Source organism: Salpingoeca rosetta (genome assembly GCF_000188695.1).
Source record: "Salpingoeca rosetta unplaced genomic scaffold supercont1.12, whole genome shotgun sequence".
Classification (NCBI taxonomy): Eukaryota; class Choanoflagellata; order Craspedida; family Salpingoecidae; genus Salpingoeca; species Salpingoeca rosetta.
In genome coordinates this window covers 1,062,666-1,088,076 of record NW_004754922.1, presented here as the reverse complement: position 1 = coordinate 1,088,076, position 25,411 = coordinate 1,062,666, and the positions used below count along the sequence as shown (strand labels likewise).

Below are 25,411 nucleotides of genomic sequence, written 5' to 3'. Positions count from 1 at the left end.
TTGTTGTTGTTGTTGTTGTTGTTGTTGTTGTTGTTGTTGTTGTTGTTGTTGTTGTTGTTGTTGTTGTTGTTGTTGTTGTTGTTGTTGTTGTTGTTGTTGTTGTTGTTGTTGTTGTTGTTGTTGTTGTTGTTGTTGTTGTTGTTGTTGTTGTTGTTGTTGTTGTTGTTGTTGTTGTTCTCCTTGTATGCATCTAGGCCCCTCAACCCCAACACACATAATTGCACATACACACATACACACGCACATACACACACACGCACACACACATCGTGCTTCATGTTGCCCTGCTTGCAGAGGAGGAATTGAGGCCGTTGTTGGACAAAGTGGACGTGCTGTCAAGTGCAGTCACAGAGGTGCGTTCAGAGGGCATGTGTGTTTGTGTTCATGTATGGGTTCCTGTGTTGGGGGCTTGATGTGGTTGGGTTGTCCCGTGCGCTTGTGACTCATGCTTGGAATGCCGCGGCCGTGCATGTGCAGATGATGGCGTCAGCGCAAGCGTTGGATGAATACTCTCGAGCACTAGGTGAAAAGCACCCACTGTGTGTGTGTGTGTGTGTGTGTGTGTGGTTGTTTTGGCCGTGGTTTCATCCCAACGCTCAAGACGTCCACCATGATCGCCACTGACAGTGCTTCTCGTCTGCAACACGCACATCATCAACGTCACACCTCACCCTTCCACGTCCACCTTCACACTACACTCACAGAGTCGCGCTTCAAGGCAATGACAAGGAGATGAAGTGGTGCCTGGATCAGGTTCATGTTTGGTTTTGTGCTTGGTTCGACACATTGTTACTTGCCACACTCCTTGTCAGTGGTGTCGAAGTTAGTTTCGGTGGTTTTTGCTGGCCACTATGTTTGTCTCTCTCTGTCTCTCTGGATCTCTCTCTGTCTCTCTCGCTCTCTGCGTGTCTCTCTGTCTCTCTCCCCGTCCGTCTGCCATTTGTGAAGACATTTTCTTTTGACGGGGGAAGTAAACGACGCAGCAAACAATGCATGGCCATGCAAAGGTGCAGTCGAAAGGGAGTTTGGCAATACAAAAGCGGCAGAACGAGTGAAAGAACAGTAACACAAGCAAGCAAGCATGAAGCAAGAGCTTTTCGATCAGATGCATGGTGACAAATGCAATGGAAAGGAGGGGACTACGGGAAGGCACGCACATCAGCAATGCGGAAACAAGAAGAGAGAGAGAGGGGGGGGGAGAGAAAAGCAGAAAGGAAGCACGAAGAGGGGGAAAAGAAAGAAAGAAAGCAGAAAGGAAGCACAAAGAGGGGGAAAAGAAAGAAAGCAGGAAGAGGGAGAAAGAAGGAACAAAAGCAGAGGGGAGAAACGGCACAAAACGAGCGCAAGGAAGAACTGCGAGGGAGTGTTGGCGGAAACGCAGCGGCGTTTGCACAACAACTCAGCTGAAGACATACAAAGCGACGCGTGAAGACGAGGGCTTGTGCTGACCAGACGAGCCAAGACAAGACATCGACAGGCCGGATCACGGAAGGTGCCTTCTACGAGCGATTGTGTTAGTTTTGGCCACGATGCTTGCGCTGAGCCTTGCAGTTCTGGTCCCGGCGGCGAGAAAGGCCAAAGAGGTGGCGAAGTCGTGACAGCAGTTGATAAGTCTGCTTCATACGCCGGCGAATCCTTGTGAATGTGCTGCGGGAGAGCGCGCGAGTGTCGGTGTCGTTGAGTGTGATGCCTCGGGCCAGAACGTGTTGAAGCCGGGTCATGTCAGCCTCGGATGGAAGCAGTGACATCACATGAGTGATATCAAGCCAACGCCTGGCGCCCCGCTGCAGCCGCTTCAGGTGCCGCCGTGCCTGAAGTACAGCGTGCATTTGGCGACTCACGGCACGGTCGTCCTCAGCACCGCCATTGTTGTGGTCATTGTTCTCATCGTCATCATCATCATCATCATCGCAGTCTTCCCAGTCATGATCGTCCCCCTCCTCATCCCTGTTGTTATCGTCGTGGTCACCGGCATCGTTGCTGCGGGCGTTGGTGTTTTCGCCCGTGTCAGGTGTCACACGCTGGGTGGCGGGTCCGGTCATCAAAGCGGACGCATAAGGGGAGAAGGAGGAGGGAGTTGGGGGAGTGGTAGTTGTGGTCGCGAAAGCGGCGGTGGCGGGGATTGTGGGGATGGTCGGAGGCGCGGTGGCGGGACGGTCGGTTGCATACTCGAGCTGACGAGAAGCCGCTTCTTGGTTGGGTGGACTTGGCAGTTCCGTGAGCTCAGCAGGTGCCCCAAAGCTTGGCGGCGTATTGGAGATGCCAGGAAGTTGTGACTCGTCGAACGAGAACGGGAAAGCAGAAGGGAGAAGGTCGTTTATGGCGTTGGTGGCGTTGGGGCCCATGGCGGAAGAGCTCGTCGAGTGTTGAGGGTGAGAAAGGAAGTCGCGGAACGAAGACGGGTTGCCATGCTGGAGGTCGCCGTACAGTGGTGGCTGATTGACGCCGGGCCATGGGCCGCCGTCTGCACCGCTCCGTGGAGCAGACTCGCCAAAGTTGAGAACCCTGTTTGACCGTGTGTCTTGACTTGGAATTCGTGAGAGGATTGGGGTGGGCTGAGCCTGCGGCGGAAACCCCTGTGACTGAGGGCTGGTTGCTAGCGTTGCCTGTGCGGCCTGGGTTGCGTGCGGGCGTGCGGAGGGGTTCCCGTGGGCCGGCGTTGGGTGCAGAACGGCTTGCGTTGATGGGGGCTGACGGCGAAATGGCTCCGGGCTCGTTGACTTGTGATCGGCGTACGGATTGACCGAAGAGGAGGCATTTGAGTGGGGCGCGGCAGCCTGCGTTGACAACGCTGCAGGCATGGTGTGCGGACGTGTTGGAACACGTTCATGGCCATCAGTCAGGCCTGTGAGTCGTGGCATGCCTTGGTGTTGTTCCATTTCTGCCAGTCACCGCCGTGTTGTCCCGTGGGCCTGCGAAGGGATCCCGATCCCGGAGATCCGCGACAGCCGGGGCGTGCGTTCGTGGTGTTTCCTTGGCAGTGTACCGGAGGGTAGGGTGGTGGCACACCCTCTTGCTTGCCAGTGGGCCTGTGATCGATGCCAGATGGAGGGAAGGGAGGAGACAAGCGAGGAGGGTGTGGAGAGTGGGTGGTTGGATAAGTGAGCGCACACACAGGGAGCAAGAGAGAGAAAAAGGTGGCATGAAGGTGTGTGCGTGTGCGTGTGCGTGTGTGCGGGAGGATGGCGAGCAAGCAAGCAACGCAAGGAGAAGGCAGGCACACAAACACACACACACACACACACTCACTCACACACACTCACAACACACAGGCCTGCAAAGAAAAAAAAACACCGCGCCACAGCAAGGGAAAGCATGCAGTGTTGCGGGAGGTATGAGCCGAGTTGCCGCTCTCTCACTCACACCCGCTCACACTCCCGCTCACCTGGATCGTGCGCACCATCCTCGCAGACGTTACTGGCACAGGTGATCAGTGAGCCTTTGTCGTGCCCCACCATCATCGCCATCGTTCATCTGACAACCCCCAATTTGCGCGGTGAACGAGTGCCGCAGCAAATCTTCTTCGACTGAGTTGTGTCCCGCCGCCACTTTTTTGAAAGTGCAACCCAACCCACGCATGAGTCAGCGCTTTTATTGCTGACATGTGCGAAACTCACAAAATGCGGTTTAGGAAAGCGGACACCTGCCGCGCGATTTGAAAAACAGGCTAAAGGAGGTGGCACCACCACCAGCACACGCCATCATGATGGCTGTTGCCACACACACAACACACAACACAAAAGCAGTGGGTGTTGTCTGTGACGTTGTTGTTGTGTTGTGAAGTCACGAGGAACAACAGCAGTTGTGATGTGGTGTGAGACATGATTAACGTGATCACGCCACCTTCGAGGGCTTGGTTAGTTGTTGTTTTGAAGGTGCACCATCAACCACCACCACCACCACCATCCATTGGTGACATTTTCTCGATGCCTTCGCCCTTGCCTGATCTTCAGCATCTCTGAACGTCCACCTCGGCAGATCAACCAACCCCTGCTTGTCTCTCGCTCCCCTTGACGCCAAAGATGAACACCAGCAAGACCAACAACTTTGCCACCCACGTCCCATCGTGGCTCGGCGGCCGCCCGCAGGATGTGGGCATCGTCGCCATGGACGTCTACTTCCCTTCCATGTATGTCTCCCAGCAAGACCTTGAGGCCTACGACGGCGTCTCCCAAGGTAATGTGTGTGTGTGTGTGTGTGTGTGTGTGTGTGTGTGTGTGTGTGTGTGTGTGTGTGTGTGTGTGTGTGTGTGTGTATGTGTGTTGGTGTGTGTGGGTGCGTACATCTGTGTGTGTGTGTGTGTGTGTGTGTGTGTGTGTGTGTGTCCTAAGTCTCTGTTAGTGCGCGTGTCTGTTCGTCGCTTGCCCAGCCATGGGTGCAACCGTTTGTCGCTCATATGTTTTTCACACACACACACACACACACACACACACACACACACACACACACACACGAACTCATGTTGCTCTCACCCCACGACTGCAGGAGTACACGCGGTTTGACTTTTCGCCCGAGTCTCGCGACACGAACCTGTTTCCCGGCACGTTCTTCCTGGATCGTGTCGACAGCCTGGAACGGCGCTACTACGCACAGAAGCGCGCAATGCACACGTGCGCTGCTGCCGTCGCTGCTGTGCCCCGTGCCCTCCCCACCACCGCCTGTGCACAGCGCACGGTGTATCCTGCTGCACGCACGCTCATGTCGCTCACCACGCTTGGCCGCCGTCTCCTCCGCAGATGATGACCGTCCACGTGTTGCAGTTGTGATTGTGCGTAGTTCACGTGTCCTTCTGAGCATTGTTGTGACATGACTTCAGGTGCAGATGGCTGTATTTGGGGAGAGGGTTGGGCGTTTAGACGGAAACATGCCAATGTGGCTGCTTTCCCACGCGATTGAACATGTGACGCAACACTGTAAGAACGAAACGCGTGCGGGTTGTCAACGACGGTTGGAGAGGAAAGGAAACACACACATACACACACACACACACACACACATACACACACACACACACAGAGTTCAAAGGTGCTATGGAGGGAGAAGGAAACACTCACAGCGCCCCTTGCAGCCCGTTGTTGGGTTTGCATCAATGAGGGTGTAGCGTGAGGGAGCATTGTATTGGCGCTGGCATGCGGCCTCGCACGCATCACCCGTGGTGTCCTGGTGATGCGCAGCACAGCCTGGTCACAAGTTGCGCGCATGCAGGCAAGTGAAGGGGGGGGGGGGAGGACACAGGGTGATGTGGAGATGTGCATGTGAGCCAGGGGTGCATACAAACCCAAAGCAAGTGCGCTGTGAATGTGACTTGCGTCTTCGCACACGCCAGCACGGCGCCTGTGTACCATCTAGTACCTGCAAGCACGTGCACTCACCTCTGCATTGCCCACTCGTGCGGCGGTAGGCAGCACGGCGCTGGTGAGCTTGCTGGCACTCAAACGACAGCCGGCCTGCCGTGTTAAAAGGGAGAAAGGGTTGGGGGGGGGGAGGATTGTGTGCAGTGGAAGAGTTGAGTCGGTGTGAACATATGCGACCATGATGTTGATATTCATCCAGTCAGGCACCAACGAAGCAATTCGCATAGCTCTAGGTCAACCATGGCACCCCAAGCAACACAAGGAAGCGAGCAAGCAAGCTGATCCCGCTGGTCAACAAGACAAAAAGGCAACGAAACCAAAACGAGCGCAAGACACATCAACAGTTGCACGAGCACATCAACAGCACGCCACCAACAGCACCGCCTGACTAAGACTGCTTGCGCCTTCCTCCCTACCCCGCACCTCGATAGCCAGCAGGGCAGTCTGCGTACGCTGTGTCGCCAACGTTTCCTGGCGGCAGCATCACACGAACGCGCCGGCTCTTCACGCGGCCGCCAACGCAATCTGACGGCAATAGTGACGCAGCATGGCGGATGGAGGAGGGGGGGATGTTCGATCAGAATGAAGACAAACACGCAGTCTTCTGTCCAGCCACACACACACACACACACACACACACACACACACACACACACACACACACACACACACACACACACACACACACATGCACACATGCACACATGCACACAAAACACACACCTGGAACAGCGCAGGTGTCTGTTGAGACGCGCCACTGTGGGGATGTCGGCGAACACGTGACTGTCAGCGAACCAATCGTGCCTTGCGGGCAGTCAGCGTTCTTGGAATACTCCTCGCTGTCCAAGCACGGCAGCACACAAGCGACAGATGATAATGAGGGCACTGCCAGGAGAACCCCAAGACAATCAGGAGCGGGCGCCCACACATCCACCACGACCGCCAACAACAGCTTTGGAGCAGCATTGCCAGCAGCAGCGCAGTCATGGCAGCATAGATCCCAGCAGGAGCAGGCAACACACACACACACACACACACACACGCACGCACGCATGCACACACATTCACTCACATGTCGCCCGAGATTGTGCTTCGTTCCACTGCGACGGGTTGCGACCGCTCCCCAGCGCTCACCGTTCCGGAGCCACAAATGTACTGCGCAGCACAGTCATCGAACAATAACAGTGAGGCGTGCTCGCACCCGTACTGATGAAAGCAAACACACTTGGTACACTCAAGCAAGACAGCTGCCGCTCCAGCTGACGCAGTTGCTTGCGGGCAAGCAGGACAAAGAAAAGGGAAGCGGCGTACCGGCTGGATAAAGGTGATGGAGTATGTGTACTCTGTGTTTGCTCCAGCCACCACGCGAACAGTGTGCTCTGTTTCGCCTTGGGGCCCGCCACGTAGGACAACCAAACCATCGCCCTCCACGCCGGAGCCTGGATGCAAAGAGAACACCGGGCGATTTGAGTCAGCAACAAGCAACTTTTGGGCAGTGATGACAGCTGCACACGTACACACACACACACACACACACACACACACACACACACACACACACACACACACACACACACACACACACATGCACGCACACCCCACCACACAGACACAGACACACACGCAAGGCATCGATACGCAAACTCAACGTTCATTCACCCAAGCACACATGAGCACAAGCACTAATGTACCATACCGTCTGGAGCTTGAACGTTGATGGTGACAATCTCTTGCAGGGATGGCAAATACACCGTATACTCGCTCACATTTGGACTGAAGCATGGTCAGCGAGGAGTGAGGGGCGAAACATGGCCGTGAATAGATGAATATACCCACAAATACACGCAAACATCGACACACACACAGACACACACACAGACACACACACACAGACACAGACACACGGACACACACAGACACACACACCTCCCTCCCCTTCTCTCTGACCTGAATGCGGGCGTGAGCGTCTGATTAACGACTGCCAAGCCAAGAATGTCCTCCACACGCTTGGAGCAGAGGGGATCCACGTCGTCGGAATAGAAGCCATCGGCACACTGGCTCGGAGATGGCGCCGTGCCTGCAGGCAACCCCAAGCACAAAACCACAGGTGGTGTCGGAAACCGGCAAAGACATTGCTGTTATATTGCTCCACTTGTTACACGTGATGTAACTCCACTGGGTACCAAAGGATGAAAGAATGTTCAAGGCAAGCTGCATGGCGTAGGCTTGATTGCCTTGACATGAAGGTTGTTACAACATACCTGCCGCGTACATGTAGAACGCCACCGAGGCCACCCGAATGTGATTCAGAATGGCATCGGCATTAGACGTGGAGAACGTGCTCGTTGTTGGATTCAGCAATTCTGCGGCAGTCGGCAGGCAGCGCAGAACACACAAGCAGTAGATACGTGATGTGTGCCTCGATGAGATCGGATGCCATGCAACTCAGGACGGTGGCAAGTGGCATACACCTTGCCAAACACACACACACACACATACACACATACACGCACGCACACACACACATGCACCTGTGCAAGATGGTCCGGTGCCACAGGTCTTGAGAGCAATGGTGTTGGGAAGGGCATTGCCGGAAAAGCCAGGAACATCATCCCAGCCGAGCGCAGGCATCCCAGAGACACGCGAGCCGAAACTTGGGCTGCTTTTAACAATGATGTTGACATGAATGACCATCAAAGCATCGGGTGTTGGTTTCAACAGACCCATGCGAAGCATCGGGTATCAAGCCACATGATCAGTGGAGGCAAACACAGAACAAATCAAGTGCGCATACGAGACACGCACAACAGCGCAGCGGTGTACAAAGGACGACGCCAAACGCAACACGAAATTCAACGCGACATAATTGCATACAGGCAGTTGATGTGCTCCGCCCAACCTGTCGTCTGTGCGTGCGCCGTAGATGGTCTGGCCATTGAGATTTGGAAGGTGGAAGTGGGTCGAGTTGGCGCCAAATGCGTCCCCAATGACCGTGAAGAGTTGCAAATTGCTCTGTACAGAGCATGAGCAATCAGATAAAGGGGAAGAGGCGGAAAAGATGGGTGGAGGTTGTGAGCAACAGCAACACCACAAGCGCGGCATTCAAAATATGGGAGAAGTTGGAAGGCAAGCAGCGACAACGTCCTGTTCGCATCACGTGACACAAACACACCAGCTTGTTCATGGCACGACCATCACAAGGCAGCCAATCAGAGGAAGACGGGGTGGAGAAAGGGAACGCAGCCACGTCGCCAAGCGTGTGCGTCTCCATGTCTGCCAAGCCGGCGTGCGCAGCGAGGAAGAGGCCTGGCCCAATGACGGAAAATGATTCCCCGTTGCCCACCGTGGCCACGGAGGCGGGGCTGCCACTACCATCCTGGTGCAGACCGTGCGAATAAGTGGACAAACATTGCGCAATAAGCAAAACCAATGCAGTGGTGGCATCCACACTACGTGCACTGTCGACACATACGCACACATATATCAACCCCAATGCACAAGCTCGAGCACAACAAGAACACACACACACACACACACAGACACACACACACACACACACACACACACACACACACACACACACACATGCGACACCACAGGTACCTTCGACGCCGGTCGATGTGGCGAAGGAGGCAGGGATATCGCGGCGCGCGTTAAAGTCGAGCGTGGGATCTGCGAAGGAAAGGTGTCCAAGGCGATCGGAATCCGCAGTGCTCTGATACAACCAGGCATAGGAATGACAAGAACGAAGGAACACAGGGCACGTTTTGGGCAGAACACACGTGAGCGTGGTGGCACTGGTTCACACAAGGCATCCACTCCCACAACACAGCATGTGAATGGGCATGTGTTGTCATGGTGGAAGCACGTGGCTTACCAAGCTGATGACGACTGGTTCGGTGTTCGTGCTTGACCTGTTCGCGGTGGTGAGAAGGAGACATCCAAGCAAGAAGAAAAAGACAGCGATGACAGCCACGCTTGGGTTCTTGAGTTGGAAGGAGGCAAAGGAGAAAAAAGAGCCACACAGCACACAGCTACGCACACGCACGCACACATTAAACCAACACAACACATGCAGACACAGACACACATGCAGACACAGACACACACGCAGACACACACACACATACACACTTTCACTCACTCACTCACTCACTCATCTGGACGGGCTGTGCCTTCGGTGATGCTTTGCAGGCTGTCCTGAGGCGAGGTTGGCCAGATGCCGCGTGTGGACACGACAAAGTGCATTGCAACACCAGGAGCACGCACGCCGTTCACCGTCTTCTCTGTGCTGCTGCCCACCAGCATGGAGGGATACACGTCCACGCAGCCTGTGTCAGCGCTGGTGCACGTTGCCAGGCCCGTGGTGGGCTCATTGGCCGCCGCAGCTTGCAGCGGCGTGGTGAGCGTCTTGTGCTGGGGAAGGTGTTTGATCATCAGCAGCGCAGACGCGTCGTCCTCATTGCGTGTGGTCCCAATGCTCGACGTCTCGTTTGCAGACAGCACTGTGGAGCCACGCAAGTCAGGCAGCCGAAAGAAGTTGCGACCATCTCCTGCGCAAACAAGCAAGCGCGCACGCAGTGCGTGGGTTGTGTGTGATGTGTGTGTGTGAGTGTATGTGATGTGTGTGTGAGTGTGAGTGTAAGTGAGTGTTATGTGTGAGTGTGTGTGTGTGTGATGTGAGTGTGAGTATATGTGATGTGAGTGTGAGTGTATGTGATGTGAGTGTGAGTGTGATGAAACGTGCAGGTGAGGAGTACACAGACCAACTAGCACGAATGACCACAGTGAGATTGGTGGTACAACAACAGCAGCAAGCAATTGCTCCCAAGGGTCAAGCACAGAAGCACGTGCATTCGACACTGTGCCCCCAACCAGCCCGTTCACCGTTGCAGCGTGCCAGTCGACTGACCTCCGTAAGTGTAACCAATCTGGGCAAAGAGGTGTGGAAACTTGAACACGCTCACCAGCTGGCCATGGCAGAACTCTTCATTTGCAAGCACATAGTTGCGTGCGACCTGAATGGGACGGGATAGGGGAGGAGATCATAATGCCGATGAGTTTGTACCCTTACAGCACACCACACAGTACATCACAACAGTAGTGTGCAATGAAGGACTTGTTCTCTTCAGCCACACCACGTCGCACGCCGCACTCACTGACGCATAGGCACTGCACAACCCACCCATCCACATCCACCCATCCACCCATCTACCCATCCAAGCATGAGGGACTGCTCTCCACACTGAGGAAGGCGAGCACCCACACGCAGCACAGTGCACAGTGTCACTGAACACACCGGTGTGATGTCGCCAATCACGCTTCGCGCAGCTACCGAGGCTGGCGTCGTTGTCACCAGCACAGCCAGCAGCACGAGCGTCGTCGACGCCAGCAGCCGTAGCGTGGCCTCAGTCATCCCTCTTCCTCTCGTCGCAACAAAACCAAAGCTGTGCCACACGCAGAGAGCCACATGCAGAGAGCCAACCAAAACAATGACAACTGCCACACCCGCCGCTTTTGTTTCCTTCCTTGTTTTCCACTAACTTGCTTGCTTGCTTGTTGCAAGCAGCTGCTGCAAAGCAAAGTTTGTTTTCCAGTCCTGGGATTTCATGCAAGCTTAATACCTCCAACCAAACAAGTATAAGTAAACAACACACACACACACACACACACACACACACACACACACACACACACACACACACACAACGACACAGCCCCACGTTTCCTTCACTTGAGCGATGTTTGTTCGTCGTTGTCGTCGTCTTCGTCGTCATCGACACCGTCATCGGATGTCTCATCCTTGTCCTCACTGCGCTCCATGGGCTTATCCTGCTTCCTGTGCTTCTTATGCTTCTTCTTGTGCTTCTTGTGCTTCTTCTTTTTCTTCTTCTTCTTGCTACTGCTGCCGGTGCTGAACGGTGAAGCCGTGGATGTGCGCGAGGATGACTGCGGTGACACTGCTGCTGCGCCTCCCTGCGACGGCGGTGCGGCCAAAGCATCAGACAGCATGGGATGCTCCTGCAGTAGGTGCACCTGCAAGGGTACCACACCACCACCACCACCACCACCACCACCACCACCACCACCACCACCACCGCGTGGGTTCGCAGAGGCAGCTGCAGTTGCCATTGTCGGCATCGCTCGCAACGGCGGCTGTTGTTGGTGGAAGTGGGATGGTGGTGCATGCAATGATGCTTGTGCACCCTGCCCGTGGCCGTAACCGTGGTCTGATCCCTCGTCCGTGACCGTCTCGTCAGAGCCCTTTCGCTGATGAAGGCGGCCCGGGATACCGGCGTTGTTGTGGTGGTCGTGGTTGTCGTTGTTGTCTGTCGCCACCGTTGACGGGTCGCTCTCCGTTTCCACCGATCCCGTCTCCGTTGCTTCATCGTCGCCATCGTTCCCACCGCCAGCAGCGTGTGTGCCATGTGCAACACCAGTGGTTATTGCGTCGCGCTCCCCCGTCGTGTCCATCCGTGCTCCCGCGGCCTTGCGGTGCTTCGTGTGGGTCTCTGCTGCCTGGCGTCCTTCATGGTCATTCTCGACACTCGCCGCCACTGCACCCTCGCCAGCTTCATGACCACGAACACGACCACCCTCGGCAGCAGCATCGCCATCGTTGTCGGCTTCATTGTCGTCGTCGTCGTCGTCGTCGTCGTCGTCGGCAATCAAAACAACAGCATCGGATGCCGTGGCTGCTGTGGCCTCGTGACCCACACGCTTGCTCCGTTTGCTTGCATGCACGCTCGATGAGGCAGATAAAGGGTGCTGCAGTTGGTGCCCCGCAGCATCAGCACCGTCTGCTCTCCGCTTGCCACCATGTGCAGGTGCTTGGGCATCCCCGCCCAACTGCTGATGACGCAAACGTTTGTTGTATTGCCGTTGGCGTTGCTGCATCTGCTGCTGTCTTCTTCGCTGCTCCTCTTGTTGCTGCTGTTGCTGCTGTTGTTGTCGCTGTAATAGCTGCTGAAATTGCTGCTGGTTGTGTTGTTGTTGTTGTTGTTGTTGTTGTTGTTGTTGTTGTTGTTGTTGTTGTTGTTGCTGCTGCTGCTGCTGCTGCAAGCGTTGTTTGTGAAGGTCAAAGGCGCCGTCACCCAACACTCTGGACATTAGGGTAAATGTGGCGTCCACGGTTGCAACGTCGCCGGGCCCAACCAGCTGCTGTGCCCGGGCAATCGCCACGGGATCCGTCCCAGCGCGAGAGGCGTTGCGCTGCGAATACCCCATGAACCGCTCGCTCGACGCAAAGTGCTGCTGCAACAGGTCTTTCGCAGGCATTGCCGCAATCTCCCGTCGATGTCGGTTCAGCCCATCTTTCAACATCTGCATGCGTGTTTGCGTATGCGGGCGCCGGGAATGTGTGTGTGTGTGTGTACAAACGTGCAACGCCGAGTGAGTTCACAGTCACAAATTGACGCACAAAGACAACGGCATTTCCATCCCAACAAGAAAAGGGCAAGGGGAGAGAGAGAGACACGTCTCCCCCTCCAACGTACACACACACACACACACACACACACACACACACACACACACACACATACACACACAACACACTACCAGCAGTAACAATAACAGCATCGACGAGGCATGGTATGGGATGCATGTGCTGTGTGTCCTTACGTCCAATTCCCTGCGAACAGAGTGTGTGAACACATCGTGGATCGCGGTGTGCATCGCCGCAACATCATCAACAGTCGTGATGCCTGGAGCAAACATCTCCAACACCTCCGATTGGTTCGGCACCCCCATCACTCCCAGGCTCATCAAATCCCGCAGCTGCAGCTTGACCGCACCTGCAGTGCCGTGTACGTGTACGTGTGTGTATGTAAGGAGTCATGGGAGCAGGCGAGTGGAAGAGTAGCACCCATGGCAGAGAAATCTCGGCAAGACGGCACAGCAAGGACCAGTGCTCAAACTGTAAGAAACAGCTGTCTCAATGACGCACTCATTCGGTGCTTGGCGTTCACTAGCTGGCACATGAGGTCCCGGATCGTGGCTTTGCACTCGTGGTACTCTTTCACCACATCCAAAAAGTGCTGCATTGGAAAAGCAGCAGGCAACATTGTTCACAGAAGGACGTGTTAGACATCACACCCACACCCACACATCCACACATATGCGCACAGCCACATGAGGCACGCAACCTCCTCCCCCTTCTCTCAGCAATGCACTCCGCTCCCTGCCTACCTACCTGGGCATAGCTTTGAGAATGGTTCATGGCGTATTGTGACCACTGCTGCAGGTGATGGTTCTCCTCAGCCGTCTTCTCTTCTCCTTCTTGTGTCCTCTTCGCCCTTTTTGCTTTCGTTTCTCCCTCCGTTGTCACGTCTTGTTCTGGTTCTGCTTCCTGGGTATCGGGCTTCTGTTCTTCGTCTCCAGCTTCAGCCTCCGCCGTGCCTGCATGTGCTACGTCTACCTCCTCTTCCTCTTCCTCTTCCTCTTCCTTTTCCTCGCCTAATGCGCTGCGATCGCCGTCATCATCACGGCTATCCGCCTTGTCGGGCTGTTGTTGTTGTTGTTGTTGTTGTTGTTGTTGTTGTTGTTGTTGTTGTTGTTGTTGTTGTTGTTGTTGTTGTTGTGGTGGTGACGGCAGCGTGTGCATTTGCTGTGCATTGTATTGCTGGAATGCACCCTGCCGCAGGCTCGTCCACGCGCGCTCCAGTGATGCCCGCAGACCAAGCTGCGCCTCAGCACGCACCTGATGCTGTGTATCATTAAGTACATGGGATGGAGCAAGCGGGACATTGACATGTTGAGCGACTAGCTTGGGAAGAGCGGCGGGTCCCCAAGAGCACTACCAGGTGAGCATACAGCCCCATGGCCGCGTCAGTCTCTACGAGCTACGGTTTCAACACCTGAACAATATCACGCAACATCACCACCACTACCAGCACCGCCAGTACCAAACCCAGAGCGCCAGCACAGCGCGGTAACCTCATACCTTTGGAGGTTTGGAGAGGAGGGCCGTCGGAAAGACAAAGGGATGCGGGCGTACGAACGGGGCTGTGAGCACCAGAGGCCAGGCAGCGCCATACTGCTGTTTCCACGCCGGTGGCATGGGCACTTGCGCCTTTAGCAAGCGGCACGAGTAGCATATGCTCTTCGATGATGCCGACGCCGCGTCTCGCTCCTGACCAACCACACAAGCAGCAAGGACGGCACGCAGTGAGCAGGACACGCGACAAGACGCGACGGGCATGGAGGCAGGTAAATGGGATCGCACACCAGAGAGGTCACGCAAAACAAAAGGGGAAACTACACTCGTGGATGAATGTTGAGCAGGCGGGGGACGGGCGCAGGAGTGGTGACGGGAGCGCTTGACGCACACGTTCACCACCACCACCACACATGTACGCTCAGTTGTATCGTCGTACCTGCGACGGCGAATCTATCTTGTTGAGGCACGCCTCGCAGATGCGGCTGTCCTGCGTCTTCTCGCGCTGCGAGAGCGACGCCGCACAAAAGCCAAAACCGCAGCAGATGTCCTCCGCCTGCACACGACGCAGCGCGAAGAGGGGTGGTGATGGCGGGCGTGTCAGCTGAAGCATGCCGAATACGCAACGATGTGAGTCAAGCACAGCATTCATTGCAAGCACATTGATACCGCCTGACACACATGAAGGTGCTCGGGAAGAGGCAGTTGCTTCGGGGTGGGCATGTCGGCCTTGTCAGTGCAGAGGAGCTCGGGAATGTCAGGAGAGCCCCAGGCCCAGACCTGGCCAGTGGACGTGAGGGCGTACGACACCGAGTCGCCAGCAACAACCTTGACCACATTGCGGCCACGGAGGCGGGTGACGAGCTGCGGTGTTTGCATGACTGGGGCGCTGCTCACGGGCCGGCCCCACACATACACAGCGCCGTTCGTGGCCAGCGCGAGCGAGTGGAAGCGACCAGCAGAGACCTGCAAACAAAACATCACAGTGAAGCATGGCGGGGGCAAGCAGAAGGAATCGAGGGGAGGAGCACAGTAACATGATGGATGAGAATCAGGATGGCCTGGAACCAATGCCCAGTACAGCCAGCTAAAGGCACTCTTGCACTTTGACAGACAGACAGACGGACGGACGGACAGACAGACAGATACACACACAGAGACACACACGCAGACACAGACACACACACACACACACACGCAAACACACACGCAGACACACACACACACACACAGGCACACACACACACACACACAGACACACACACACACACGCACACCAACCTGCTTGATGACGACATTTTCAAAGGCCGGGATGGGGCGCGGTGTCGGTGCCTTCTTCCGTCCACCTGTCAGTAGCATTAACGTCGGGCAGTCACGCCGCCCGGTGGATACAGTGCAGCGAGTGAGACAGCGTTTGGCCTGTGCACATGCGAACAGTCAACAAACACTTGCACAAGCAAGACGGGGTGCAGGCAACCAAGACAGGGGCCGCGGCAACAAGTCTTACGGAAGCCAAGCTGCCCATGCTGTCCGTGGCCGCACACAAACACTCGCCCGTGCTGCAGTAAACCACACAGCACAAGGCCGCAGCAGAGCACACAGCAACCATGGCGTGGTTCATGAGCAAGGCAGCAATCAACGGTTCAGTCCCCATGCAAAAGCACACACATATGTTGCGCACAAGCACACGCCCGAACACACGCGCGCAGCCAGAAGCGGACAGGCTAGCACAAGCATACCTTGTCGAGGAACAGCGTGTGGAACTCGTTTGAAGAAATCTGCACAATATGCACACAGTTGAGGGCGACGACAATGCGAGGGCGGGCCATGCTCGACGCGCGCGACGCAATGCCTGCGTGGAACAGAGGCAAGCGGTCAGGAATAGTTGGAGGGGTGGGAGCGAATAGGGCAGAAAGGAGAAGTACAGCAATAAAACGTGGCGGTTAGCGATTGCAGTTGTTGCCGTGGGCAACAAGTTACAGACATGCAGGTTCACACACACACACACACACACACACACACACACACACACACACACACACACACACACACACACACGAGCTTCTGTACCGAGCGTTCTGTGAGTGTTGTCACCCCAGGAGTAGACGGTGCCGTTGGTGGTGACCGCAAAGCTTGAGCGCGGGCCACAGCTCACATAGATAAATTGCTGTCAAGCGAAGTGGGGGGGGGCACATTGAGTGTGGTGGCTGCAGTGAGTGGCTGGAACGGATGGAACGTTACGGCAGAACACGTGAGCAAGGCGGCAAACCAAACCAAAATAAATAAATAAAAAATACAGGGGCATGATTGGTGCTGTTCATGCCAGCACTTGAAACTTGCAATGCAATTAAACACGCACCCGTCGTAGGCGCATCTTCATGGGCGGGTTCTCAGCAGTGGCATCGTCGGCCTGTCAAACAGCCACAAAAAAGCGCAGTGGTTTGTGCGCAGTGTTGATTGATGTGAACGAGTCCTCAAATGTGTTGATTGATGTGAACGAGTCCTCAAATGCGTGTGTGTGTGTCTGTGTGTGTGAAAGCCCATGTCCAGATATGGTTGCTGTAAACCGCAGCTGTTCGCTCATTCAATAGGAGGCAGGAAGCAAGCATTCGCGCACAAAGATACTTACGCATACTCGTCCCAGCGCGCCACAGGTGTTATTGCCAAAGGAGAGCATTTGGCCGTTGCTTTGGGCGACAAGGGTGTGCTGGGCCCCACACGCAACGCTGCAGGGGTGCGCATCGCCTGCATCACCACACAGCACAAGGAGCGATGTCACATCAGCCATGCATGACAAAACAACTGAGACACAAAGCAAGTAAGGAAGTAGAACCCGACAGATCAACTGCATCATTCAGGAAGGACGAAGCGGGACAGCCTCTCCACGTGTAAGAGAGAAAAGCAAGCACGGGCATCCATCAGCATCAGCACGACAATGCAGCAGCGACATACTTCGGTTGTTGAGCAGGACCGGGGCAGCAGCAAAGGTGGCTTGGCGGCCGAGCACGCCCCCGCGGCCAGAACCAAAGAACCCGGCACTCGGCGCCAGTTCGGGCGTATCAGTGGCTCTAGTGGTGGTGGTGATTGTGGTGACGGTGGTGGTGGTGATGATGGCAGATGGGTCGCGAATAAGTGCGAAGGTGAAGGCGGGTTGGAGCGACGGCGCCCACAGTGAATACAGCAGAACATGGTGCACACAGAAGCAGTACAGAACACTGCACAGAGCGCTCACGTTTGAAAGACGGCCACGTGGCGTGCACCCGGACCACTCACAACCCCGGCGACAGCAAACGGCTGCACGTGCTTCATGATGGCAGGCGTGGCCACACAGCCCGTGGGGCTGCGGATGGCCGTGCGCGCAGCCTTCCAGTCCACATGGCCCCACACGGCAACGCGCAGGCCAGTGTTGGGCTGCAGCAGGTAGAGTGAGACACGCACAAGGAAGTTGTGGCGTGAGATGATGCGTGAGGCGAGCAGATACAAATGCACTCTCCAAGAACTGAGCAAACTACACCGCAGGGCAGTACCCACACACACACACACACACACACACACACACACACACACACACCACACACATACACACACACACACACACACAACACACACGCACACACATGGTTTACACGCGGACTACATGCCAAGCACAGGGTACATGCGCCGAGGCACGCGACTACACACGACCCCACCTTGAACTGGACGCCTTGAATGTCTGGAACCTGTTCAACAAAGCCAATACACAAGTGTTGCTGTGGTGAGGTCATGATTGACTGCGCAAGTATTCTCACACCCAAACAAAACAAACCAACCCAAAACAAAACAAGCATGCAAGCATGCCTGCCGCGGGCTCACTGTTTGCCCGAGTAACACTGTACCTCGTCGGTGGCCTTGTGCGTGAGGATTGAACAGCCAAACGTGTCCGACCGCTTGTGCCGCCGCATGCGCAGGGCGAGCACAACCAGCGCCCGCACCATCGTCTCCCACTCCTTCTCAACCGCAGCCGTCACATACGCTTGCCTCCGATCGACAATCTCAAACCCTGAAGCATAATGTGGCAAGTGTTTGTGTGTGTGTGTGTGTTTGAGCATGTGCGTGTGTGTGTGTGTGCGTGCGTGTGTGCGTGCGTGTGTGTTGTGTTGAATGTGTGTGTGCAAGCGCAACTGAGCCGGAATGCAGACTGACACAGAGGCGTGCGAGAGAGACTTATTATCTCATTTGGCGACACGAACCGAGCTTTGCGAGGAGAACCTTGCAGTGCTTCCATGTGGCCGAGGGAACGTCGCCCAAGCTGGGCAGCGGAAACGACCGCGGATTAGGCGGCGTCTCAGCATCAAGCGCTCGCCTGTTGTACACACACGATCAGCAAGCGCATTCAAAGTTGAGTGCCACCGCACCATACACACTCTTCACAAACAGAGATTGGAAAACGCACACGCACACATGCATACACGCACACTCACCTGAATTTGAAGACCATCTCCTCAATGGAATCCTGGCCAAACCAGCGGCAGCAGTGGCACCTGTGACACAAGAAGCAGACGACGTCACAACGAGATGGCCCATGTCCAAATAACACACACACACATACAAACACACACACACATACAAACACACACACACACACACACACACACACACACACACACGCACACACACACACGCGCCACACACACACACACACACACACGCACACACACACACACACACGCACACACACACACGCGCGCGCGCGCGCGCAAACACCGCCTCTGCCCACCCCCACCCCCCAAACGTAAATCTGTCAAGGCAACTCACAGGCGCCAGTGCTGGTTAAACGCTTCGACAAATGTCCCGACGCGTTCTTCCGTCATGCCGGCGGCAACGTGGGCGTCCGTGACCAAGGGAACAGCAACCTCGTCCGGCACGTCGTCCTTGGCAGTGCTGTCGCCTTCCTCATCCTCATCCTCGTCCTCGTCATCGTCTTCATCGTCATCATCATCCTCCCCCTCTTCAAAGTCGTCCCCTGTGGCGTCGTGCTCATCACCACCGTCCGTGTCACCACCACCACCACCAGCAGCAGCAGCAGCAGTGCCAGCACCGTTGCTTGCGGTGCTGTTCTTCCCCCGCTTCTTGCGCGGTGCCCGCGGTTTGCTGATCGTCGCCTCCTCGGGCAGAACATAATCATCGTCACTCGACGGCCGCCGTGCGCGTGCGTCCTTCTTGCCTGCGCCGTCGTCATCATCGTCGTCGCTGTCGGAGAAGAATCCTTCAAACAGCGGCGCGGCGGTGCGTGTGCTGCGGTGGCGCGCAGAGGGCTCCGGGGCCACGAATTCCGCAAGGCGCATGGCAGACACAGAGGCCTCCTCCCCGCCCATTGCTGTCACAGAGCGCAGAAACGCCTGGTAGTTGTCCTTTATGTCCGACTCGGACTTGAGCGAAAACGTCTGCAGCGAGTGCTGGCACTTCTCCTGCAGCCGCTTCATGTTCTCCTGCGTCCTGTACTCGCCGCGCCCAATAATCACATCAATGTCCTCGTCCGTGATCGGCGCCTGCGCGTGTGTACGTGAGTGTGTGAGAGAGTGTATGTGAGAGAGTGTATGTGAGAGTGTGAGTGTGTGTGCGTGTGTAAATGTGTGTGCAAGTTTGTGGGCATGTTGCTCGTTGAAGAGTGCACGTGCATGTGCGCATTTGTGTGCACGTACATCGCTCTTGAAGACACGATCGGCGCCGAACGAAACCATCTGCAAGAGCTCTGCATTTGACACCTGCAAACCAAGCAACCCACAATCATGAGCGCGTGTTACTGCGAAGCTGCTCAAGGGGAGATATCACATCGTCTGGACATGCAATGCTGACGGACAGGGACTGTGAGCACAAGAAAAGCAGCCCTGTGCATGTGTATGGAGGAGGGGTGAGGGTGGTGGACCTTGGTTGCGGAGTCTGCTACTTGCTCGCCCTGAAGAATGAGCGCGTTGAGGTACAGCTTGGCCTCTGCCCGCTGCTGGATCTGCAGTCGATGCAATCAGGGCACGTCAACACATGAGTGTGTGTGTGTGTATGTGTGTGTGTGTGTCTGTCTGTCTGTGGGGCGCATGTGCTGGCTTACGTGTTCGTCGACGGTGTTGTCTGTGATAAGGCGGTACACCTTCACTGCCTTCGTCTGTCCAATCCGATGCGCACGGTCAATCGCCTGGCGGGGACGCAAAGCAAGGACGGCACATGATGTGGGAACTACCGGTCAGCTCGGTTTGCGGGATGAAACACTCGCGCACATGGCACAGCAGAATGAGAATGCTCACGCACACACACACATGGTGTGCATGTGTGTGTGTGTGTCCCTCTGTCACATCGCACACACGCACACATCATCATCATCACCATCATCATCATCACCATCATCATCATCATCATCATCATCATCATCATCATCATCATCATCATCATCATCATCATCATCATCATCATCATCATCATTAAGCACAGACCTGGATGTCTGCAAACGGGTTCCAGTCGCTGTCGTAGAGGATGACGGCATCGGCTTTGGTGAGGTTGAGGCCAAGACCACCAGCCCGCGTCGATAGCAGGAAGGCAAATACATCGCTGTCGTCTGCAGCAGCATAAACGTGGCCACGCAGCGACATTGCGGGGATGGTGTGGTGAGAAGAAGAAGGCAATTGTGGTGGCAGGGATTGGCAGGTAGATGGAGTCAGCAGAACCGCGAAAGCATAGCGCTGGGCCTGGGACGACACGGCACGCGATGCGCAACAGTACGTCTCGCCACCACTTCACAGCAGAGCACGTGATTCGCACCAAATGCCACCACGCGCCGCCACACGACACACCCCGCCACTTTCTCAAATCGCACCTTCCTGAAACCGCTCAATGGCTTCCTGGCGATCGAGGGCGTTCATGCTGCCATCAATCTGGCACACCTTGTAGCCCTATGTGCACAGCAACGCAACCATGGCACCAGGTTACAGTGGGCAGCATGTGGGATTGAGAATTAGCAGCTGAGGACTGTGCAACCATGCAAGTTGCTCAAATCCAACAGCACAGGGCATCCATTGGCAGCAGCTTGCCACCGCAGGGGCACACATCTCCCACAACAGCAGCAGGGCACCGAGCAAATCTCGAACAGCAGAGGGCTCGGCCGCGTTCTGGACTTGTACCTGTGAGAAGCAGTAGTCGTGGATGAGGTCAAGCATCCTGTTCATCTGCGAGAAGATGAGCACACGCGAGCCCTGCGCCTTGAGCTTCTGCAGCAGCTTGTGCAGGATAATCATCTTACCAGACGACTGCCACAGGTGCGGCCCTGAACGATGGGACGGGGAACAGGAGCAACGCGCGGTTGAGCAGCGGTGGGCGGAAATGAAAAGGTTGCGCAGGAGAAAAGGGGGATGCGATGACAGGAATATCAAAGGGGGTGTCACAGTCATTCAGCGCGCAGCAATCGGCAGCAACCAACACCAACAGCGATTCGATTGTGACTCAGGAATTGGAACAAGGGGACGCCGCAGCACCACATGCGTGCACATTCCATCAACGAACACGTTGAGCAACGCACCGTTTGTGAATGGAGGGCCGGGCTCAACGCCATCAAAGAGGTAGGGGTGGTTGCATGCCTTGCGCAGCTGCATGATGGTGTTGAGCAAGCGCGTCTTCGACCGCCCGCGCATCTCTGCCAGCAGGCCGTGCACGTCCTTCTCCAGTATCGCCTTGTAGTACTTCTTCTGCAGGTCTGTCAGCGTCACGTACAGATTGGTCTCAATCTTGTCCGGCAGCGCCTTCTCCACATCCTGCTTCAACCGCCGCAGCGTAAACGGCTTCAAAATCTGCCAGCGAGCGAGCAAGTGTGTGCGTGTGTGGTGTGTGTGGTGTGTGTGCGTGTGTGCGTGTGTGTGTGAGAGAGAGTGTGTGTATGTGTGTGTGTATGTGAGCGAGTCAGTGTGTGTGTGCGCGCGCATGCAGGGATGGAAGTTCGTTTGCGCATTTTGGCGAGCAGGTGATAGCTGGAATCAAGCCAACGCACGTAGTGGAGCTTTGCGAGAACGTCCTTGTCCGCGTGCCCCGTCTTGACGTCAAACAGCGTGTCGAATGTCGTCGACTCCCCAAACAGCTGCAGTTGGCGGTGTCGCGGTGTAGTGTGGTGGATGACCGTGAGCTCTGTTTGGACAAACAGGCAATCCCTTTGCGGGAGTGCCAAAAGCAACGCCAAGCTCGACACACACACACACACACACACACACACACACACACACACACACACACACACACACACACACACACACACACGCACACACGCACAAGACCATGTGCCAACCTGTGGGAAGAGGAAGTTGAGGAGGGACCAGAGCTCGTGCATGTTGTTCTGGATTGGCGTTCCCGTGAGGAGGAGGCGGAATGACGACTTGAGCGCCCGCAGGCTCAACGACAACTGCACACAAGAGGTCACGATGAAGCAGGTTGGGAAGGGATGACAGTTGGAGGGTGAGGGCGATAGCGTGGCAACACTTCGGTGTGTCAAGCTCAAACACGAGAGCTCCCCCCCCCCCACACACACACACCTGCGAGTTTTCATTCTTGAGGCGGTGTGCCTCGTCGACGACAACGCAGTCGTAGTTGAAGATGCGAAACATGCGCTTGTCCTTGGACACCATCTCGTATGTCGTCAGCAGCACCTGCACGGAGTCCTGCGGCCTTGCCGTCCTGCCAGTCGCACGCACGCTCACATAGTCAGCGATGATTGAGAATCAGCTGCTGCTTGCTGTTCTCCAGGCCCAACCAAACACCAAACACACACACACACACACACACACACACACACACACACACACACACACACACACACACACACACACACACACACAGGCACACGTGTATCAAGAGCACAATGGAGCAATGATTTGGGGTGGTGGGGGGGGCAGCCGACTTTGCAATTTTGCGCAGCTTCTTTGCAACGGCGGCTCGCTCTGGCCCGTGGTACACCTGCACCGTCAGCGACGGGCACCACCGCTTAAACTCGTTTGACCAGCTCCTGCGCATGCACCAATGGGTTTGTGAACGCGTATGTGTGTGTGCATACATGCATGTGTGTGAGTGAGTGTGTGTGTGTGTCGACAGGGCAACACTTGGAAAAGAGGAAAGAGAACCAACATGTGGCATTGGCAAACAGCGACGAACAGGAACCAGCTGATGAGATGTAACTGCCACGCACCCGAGAACGCTGAGCGGACAGGTGACAAGGTGCACGCCACGCGAGAGATTGTGTTCATGCAGATACGCGAGCAAAGAGATGGTTTGCAGCGTCTTCCCCAGGCCCTACGACGCAGAACAGGGCGCAGCCGGGCAACCATGGGTCGGCAATGAGCTTTGTCGAGCGAGCGTGCGTGTGTGCGTGCGTGTGTGTGTGTGTGTGTGTGTGCGTGCGTGTGTGTGTGTGTGCGTGCGTGTGTGTGTGTGTGTGTGTGTGTGTGTGTGTGTGTGTGTGTGTGTGTGTGTGTGTGTGTGTGTGTGTGACACACAAGTGGTTGCTGGTCACAGGCACGCACGAGTGCAGACCATCTCGTCGGCGAGAATGCCACCAGATACGCCGTGTCTGTAGAGGTTGGCAAAGAACTGAAGGCTCTCCAGCTGGTACGGTCGCAGCGTTCCGTGCTCAATGACTGGAGCACACAGGCACAAGTAACACGCACGAGAATGCGCAGCAAGGGTGAGTTGTCGACAGCTCTAGATGCGCTGTGAGCATCATCACATACACACATGCACACACGCACCGACACACACGCACACAGAGACAGACAGACACACACACACACAGAGACAGACAGACAGACAGACAGTCTGACAGACACACACACACACACAGACAGACAGACAGACAGACAGTCTGACAGACACACACACACACAGACAGACAGACAAACACACACACACATAAACATGCACATGCGTGAGGTAGCCAGCTTACTCTTTGGCTGAGCAAACGGCAGTGTTGTGTGGGCGGCATCAATGGACTTCCACGACTCATCCGACTGCGCTTTCCGTCTTGACCTCGCGCTTCCGCTGGATACAGACAGACACGAAGAAGCACAACACCAGTGGTGAGCACGCACACAAACCCCAGTGGTCGTGGAGGCAGTCGGCATACGGGCTGTGCATTGGCTGTGCTGCAGCTGATGGCGCAGTACCTGTCATCGCTGTGTCCTTTGTCGGCGAGCATGGAGAACGCGTTGGCATTGCTGCCTCCCGCATCTTTCAGCTTGTCCACGAACATCGCAATCATGCGCTCAGCCTTTATACAGCGTCGCCAAAACAGTTGAACACAAGCAAGTTGGGTCAATCATCGTGAGCGGCAGCATGCCCTGGTAGTCATGTACCCTTCAGTTATGCACCCTGGAATCATGCACCGGCACAGCAGCGAGTTCACACACACACACACACACACATGCACACACACACACACACACAGACACACACACGCATGCACACATACCTCGGTGCATTGCGACACATCAACATCCTCGTCGACCGAGGACATGACGGTGAGATGGCGAGAACGGGTGGGAAACTAGTGCTCCACACCAGCGCAGCAAGGCTGCAGCGAGCTGCCGTCTGTTGGAAGGGGTCGGGGGTGGTTGGTGTCGATCTCGAAGCTACCGTGATGGCTCAACTGTACCCTAACAATCCCAGTGAAACAAAAAGCAAGACGCAAGCAAGCGCGCGCGTGGATCTCCTTCGCTGGCCTTTGGATGCTTGTGACGTCTGCCCAAGCAGCCAACGGGCAGAGTGCACGCACACAAGACAGCGCCATCAAGCAAGAAAGAAGGTGAGCGTCTAGGGATGTGATGTCATGTCATGTCGCATGATGTGACACAGCGTTTCCTTTGGCCCATCCACATGCACACGCCACACGGCACTGTCGCCAGCATCATCATCACCATCATACACACACGCACGGACACACACGCACGGACACACACACACACACACACACACACACACACACACACACACACACACACACACCTGTGTGCGTAGTCGTCTTCACGGAAGAAAAGTCGTGCGAGGAAAAAAACGGCCTTTGCATTCAGCGGTTTCGCGCCAAACTTTGTTGGTTGCGTGCGTGTGCAACAACACGCAA

The 25,411-nt window shown here is 55.7% G+C and overlaps 5 protein-coding genes across 6 annotated transcripts in view; 2 read left to right on the top strand and 3 right to left on the bottom strand.

Annotated features, from left to right (window-relative positions):
- The window catches only part of PTSG_05315 (uncharacterized protein), a 2,510-nt gene extending 1,467 nt beyond the window's left edge, over positions 1–1,043 (top strand). Inside the window, exons 3-5 of the mRNA XM_004993830.1 lie at positions 295–353; positions 478–523; positions 705–1,043. Coding sequence (XP_004993887.1) covers positions 295–353; positions 478–523; positions 705–736 — 137 coding nt within the window. The 3' untranslated portion in view covers positions 737–1,043. The remainder of the gene's footprint in view (positions 1–294; positions 354–477; positions 524–704) is intronic.
- On the bottom strand, positions 935–3,545 carry PTSG_05314. Of its 2 annotated transcripts, none has more exons than XM_004993829.1 (2): positions 3,386–3,545; positions 935–3,029 (listed from the first exon to the last, which is right to left on the bottom strand). In XM_004993829.1, the coding sequence occupies exon 2, from the start codon at positions 2,877–2,879 to the stop codon at positions 1,515–1,517; it is 1,365 nt and encodes a 454-aa protein (XP_004993886.1). In that variant the 5' UTR covers positions 2,880–3,029; positions 3,386–3,545; the 3' UTR covers positions 935–1,514. The 2 variants fall into 2 exon arrangements, with proteins under 2 accessions (XP_004993886.1, XP_012493087.1); XM_012637633.1 differs by lacking the exon at positions 3,386–3,545 and adding an exon at positions 3,264–3,368.
- A 275-nt stretch (positions 3,546–3,820) lies between these two features.
- On the top strand, positions 3,821–4,740 carry PTSG_05313 (uncharacterized protein; the record flags this gene model as incomplete). The annotated part of the gene is made up of 2 exons (XM_004993828.1): positions 3,821–4,181; positions 4,486–4,740. Exons 1-2 carry the CDS (start codon positions 4,023–4,025, stop codon positions 4,738–4,740), a joined length of 414 nt encoding a protein of 137 aa, XP_004993885.1. The 5' UTR covers positions 3,821–4,022.
- A 251-nt stretch (positions 4,741–4,991) lies between these two features.
- On the bottom strand, positions 4,992–10,860 carry PTSG_05312 (uncharacterized protein). The gene is made up of 17 exons (XM_004993827.1): positions 10,654–10,860; positions 10,267–10,372; positions 9,511–9,907; positions 9,232–9,268; positions 8,965–9,069; positions 8,527–8,730; positions 8,254–8,366; positions 7,886–8,013; positions 7,616–7,717; positions 7,302–7,431; positions 7,051–7,127; positions 6,666–6,793; positions 6,427–6,509; positions 6,078–6,193; positions 5,778–5,879; positions 5,373–5,447; positions 4,992–5,180 (listed from the first exon to the last, which is right to left on the bottom strand). Exons 1-17 carry the CDS (start codon positions 10,768–10,770, stop codon positions 5,029–5,031), a joined length of 2,172 nt encoding a protein of 723 aa, XP_004993884.1. The 5' UTR covers positions 10,771–10,860; the 3' UTR covers positions 4,992–5,028.
- Positions 10,861–11,038: 178 nt separating this feature from the next.
- PTSG_05311 (SNF2 family DNA-dependent ATPase) lies at positions 11,039–24,808 on the bottom strand (the record flags this gene model as incomplete). The annotated part of the gene is made up of 36 exons (XM_004993826.1): positions 11,039–12,677; positions 12,978–13,150; positions 13,303–13,393; positions 13,549–14,061; positions 14,299–14,487; positions 14,732–14,848; positions 14,974–15,258; positions 15,574–15,638; positions 15,800–15,851; positions 16,032–16,144; positions 16,363–16,459; positions 16,652–16,702; positions 16,922–17,037; positions 17,245–17,360; positions 17,525–17,703; positions 17,982–18,011; positions 18,168–18,331; positions 18,522–18,634; positions 18,753–18,812; positions 19,087–19,820; positions 19,974–20,036; positions 20,198–20,278; positions 20,378–20,461; positions 20,757–20,878; positions 21,137–21,212; positions 21,441–21,583; positions 21,836–22,103; positions 22,301–22,387; positions 22,592–22,705; positions 22,836–22,968; positions 23,201–23,305; positions 23,486–23,589; positions 23,830–23,933; positions 24,239–24,333; positions 24,459–24,562; positions 24,764–24,808. 36 exons carry the CDS (start codon positions 24,806–24,808, stop codon positions 11,085–11,087), a joined length of 6,579 nt encoding a protein of 2,192 aa, XP_004993883.1. The 3' UTR covers positions 11,039–11,084.
- Between the last annotated feature and the right edge of the window lie 603 nt (positions 24,809–25,411).

Coding starts and splice junctions, on each gene's coding strand:
- PTSG_05314 (XM_004993829.1), bottom strand. CDS start 2,879: ATGGAACAACACCAAGGCATGCCACGACTCACAGGCCTGACTGATGGC.
- PTSG_05312 (XM_004993827.1), bottom strand. CDS start 10,770: ATGACTGAGGCCACGCTACGGCTGCTGGCGTCGACGACGCTCGTGCTG. Junction 7,718..7,885: donor CACCGGACCATCTTGCACAG/GTGCATGTGTGT, acceptor CGACTGCCGCAG/AATTGCTGAATCCAACAACG. Junction 5,181..5,372: donor CACGAGTGGGCAATGCAGAG/GTGAGTGCACGT, acceptor ACTTGTGACCAG/GCTGTGCTGCGCATCACCAG.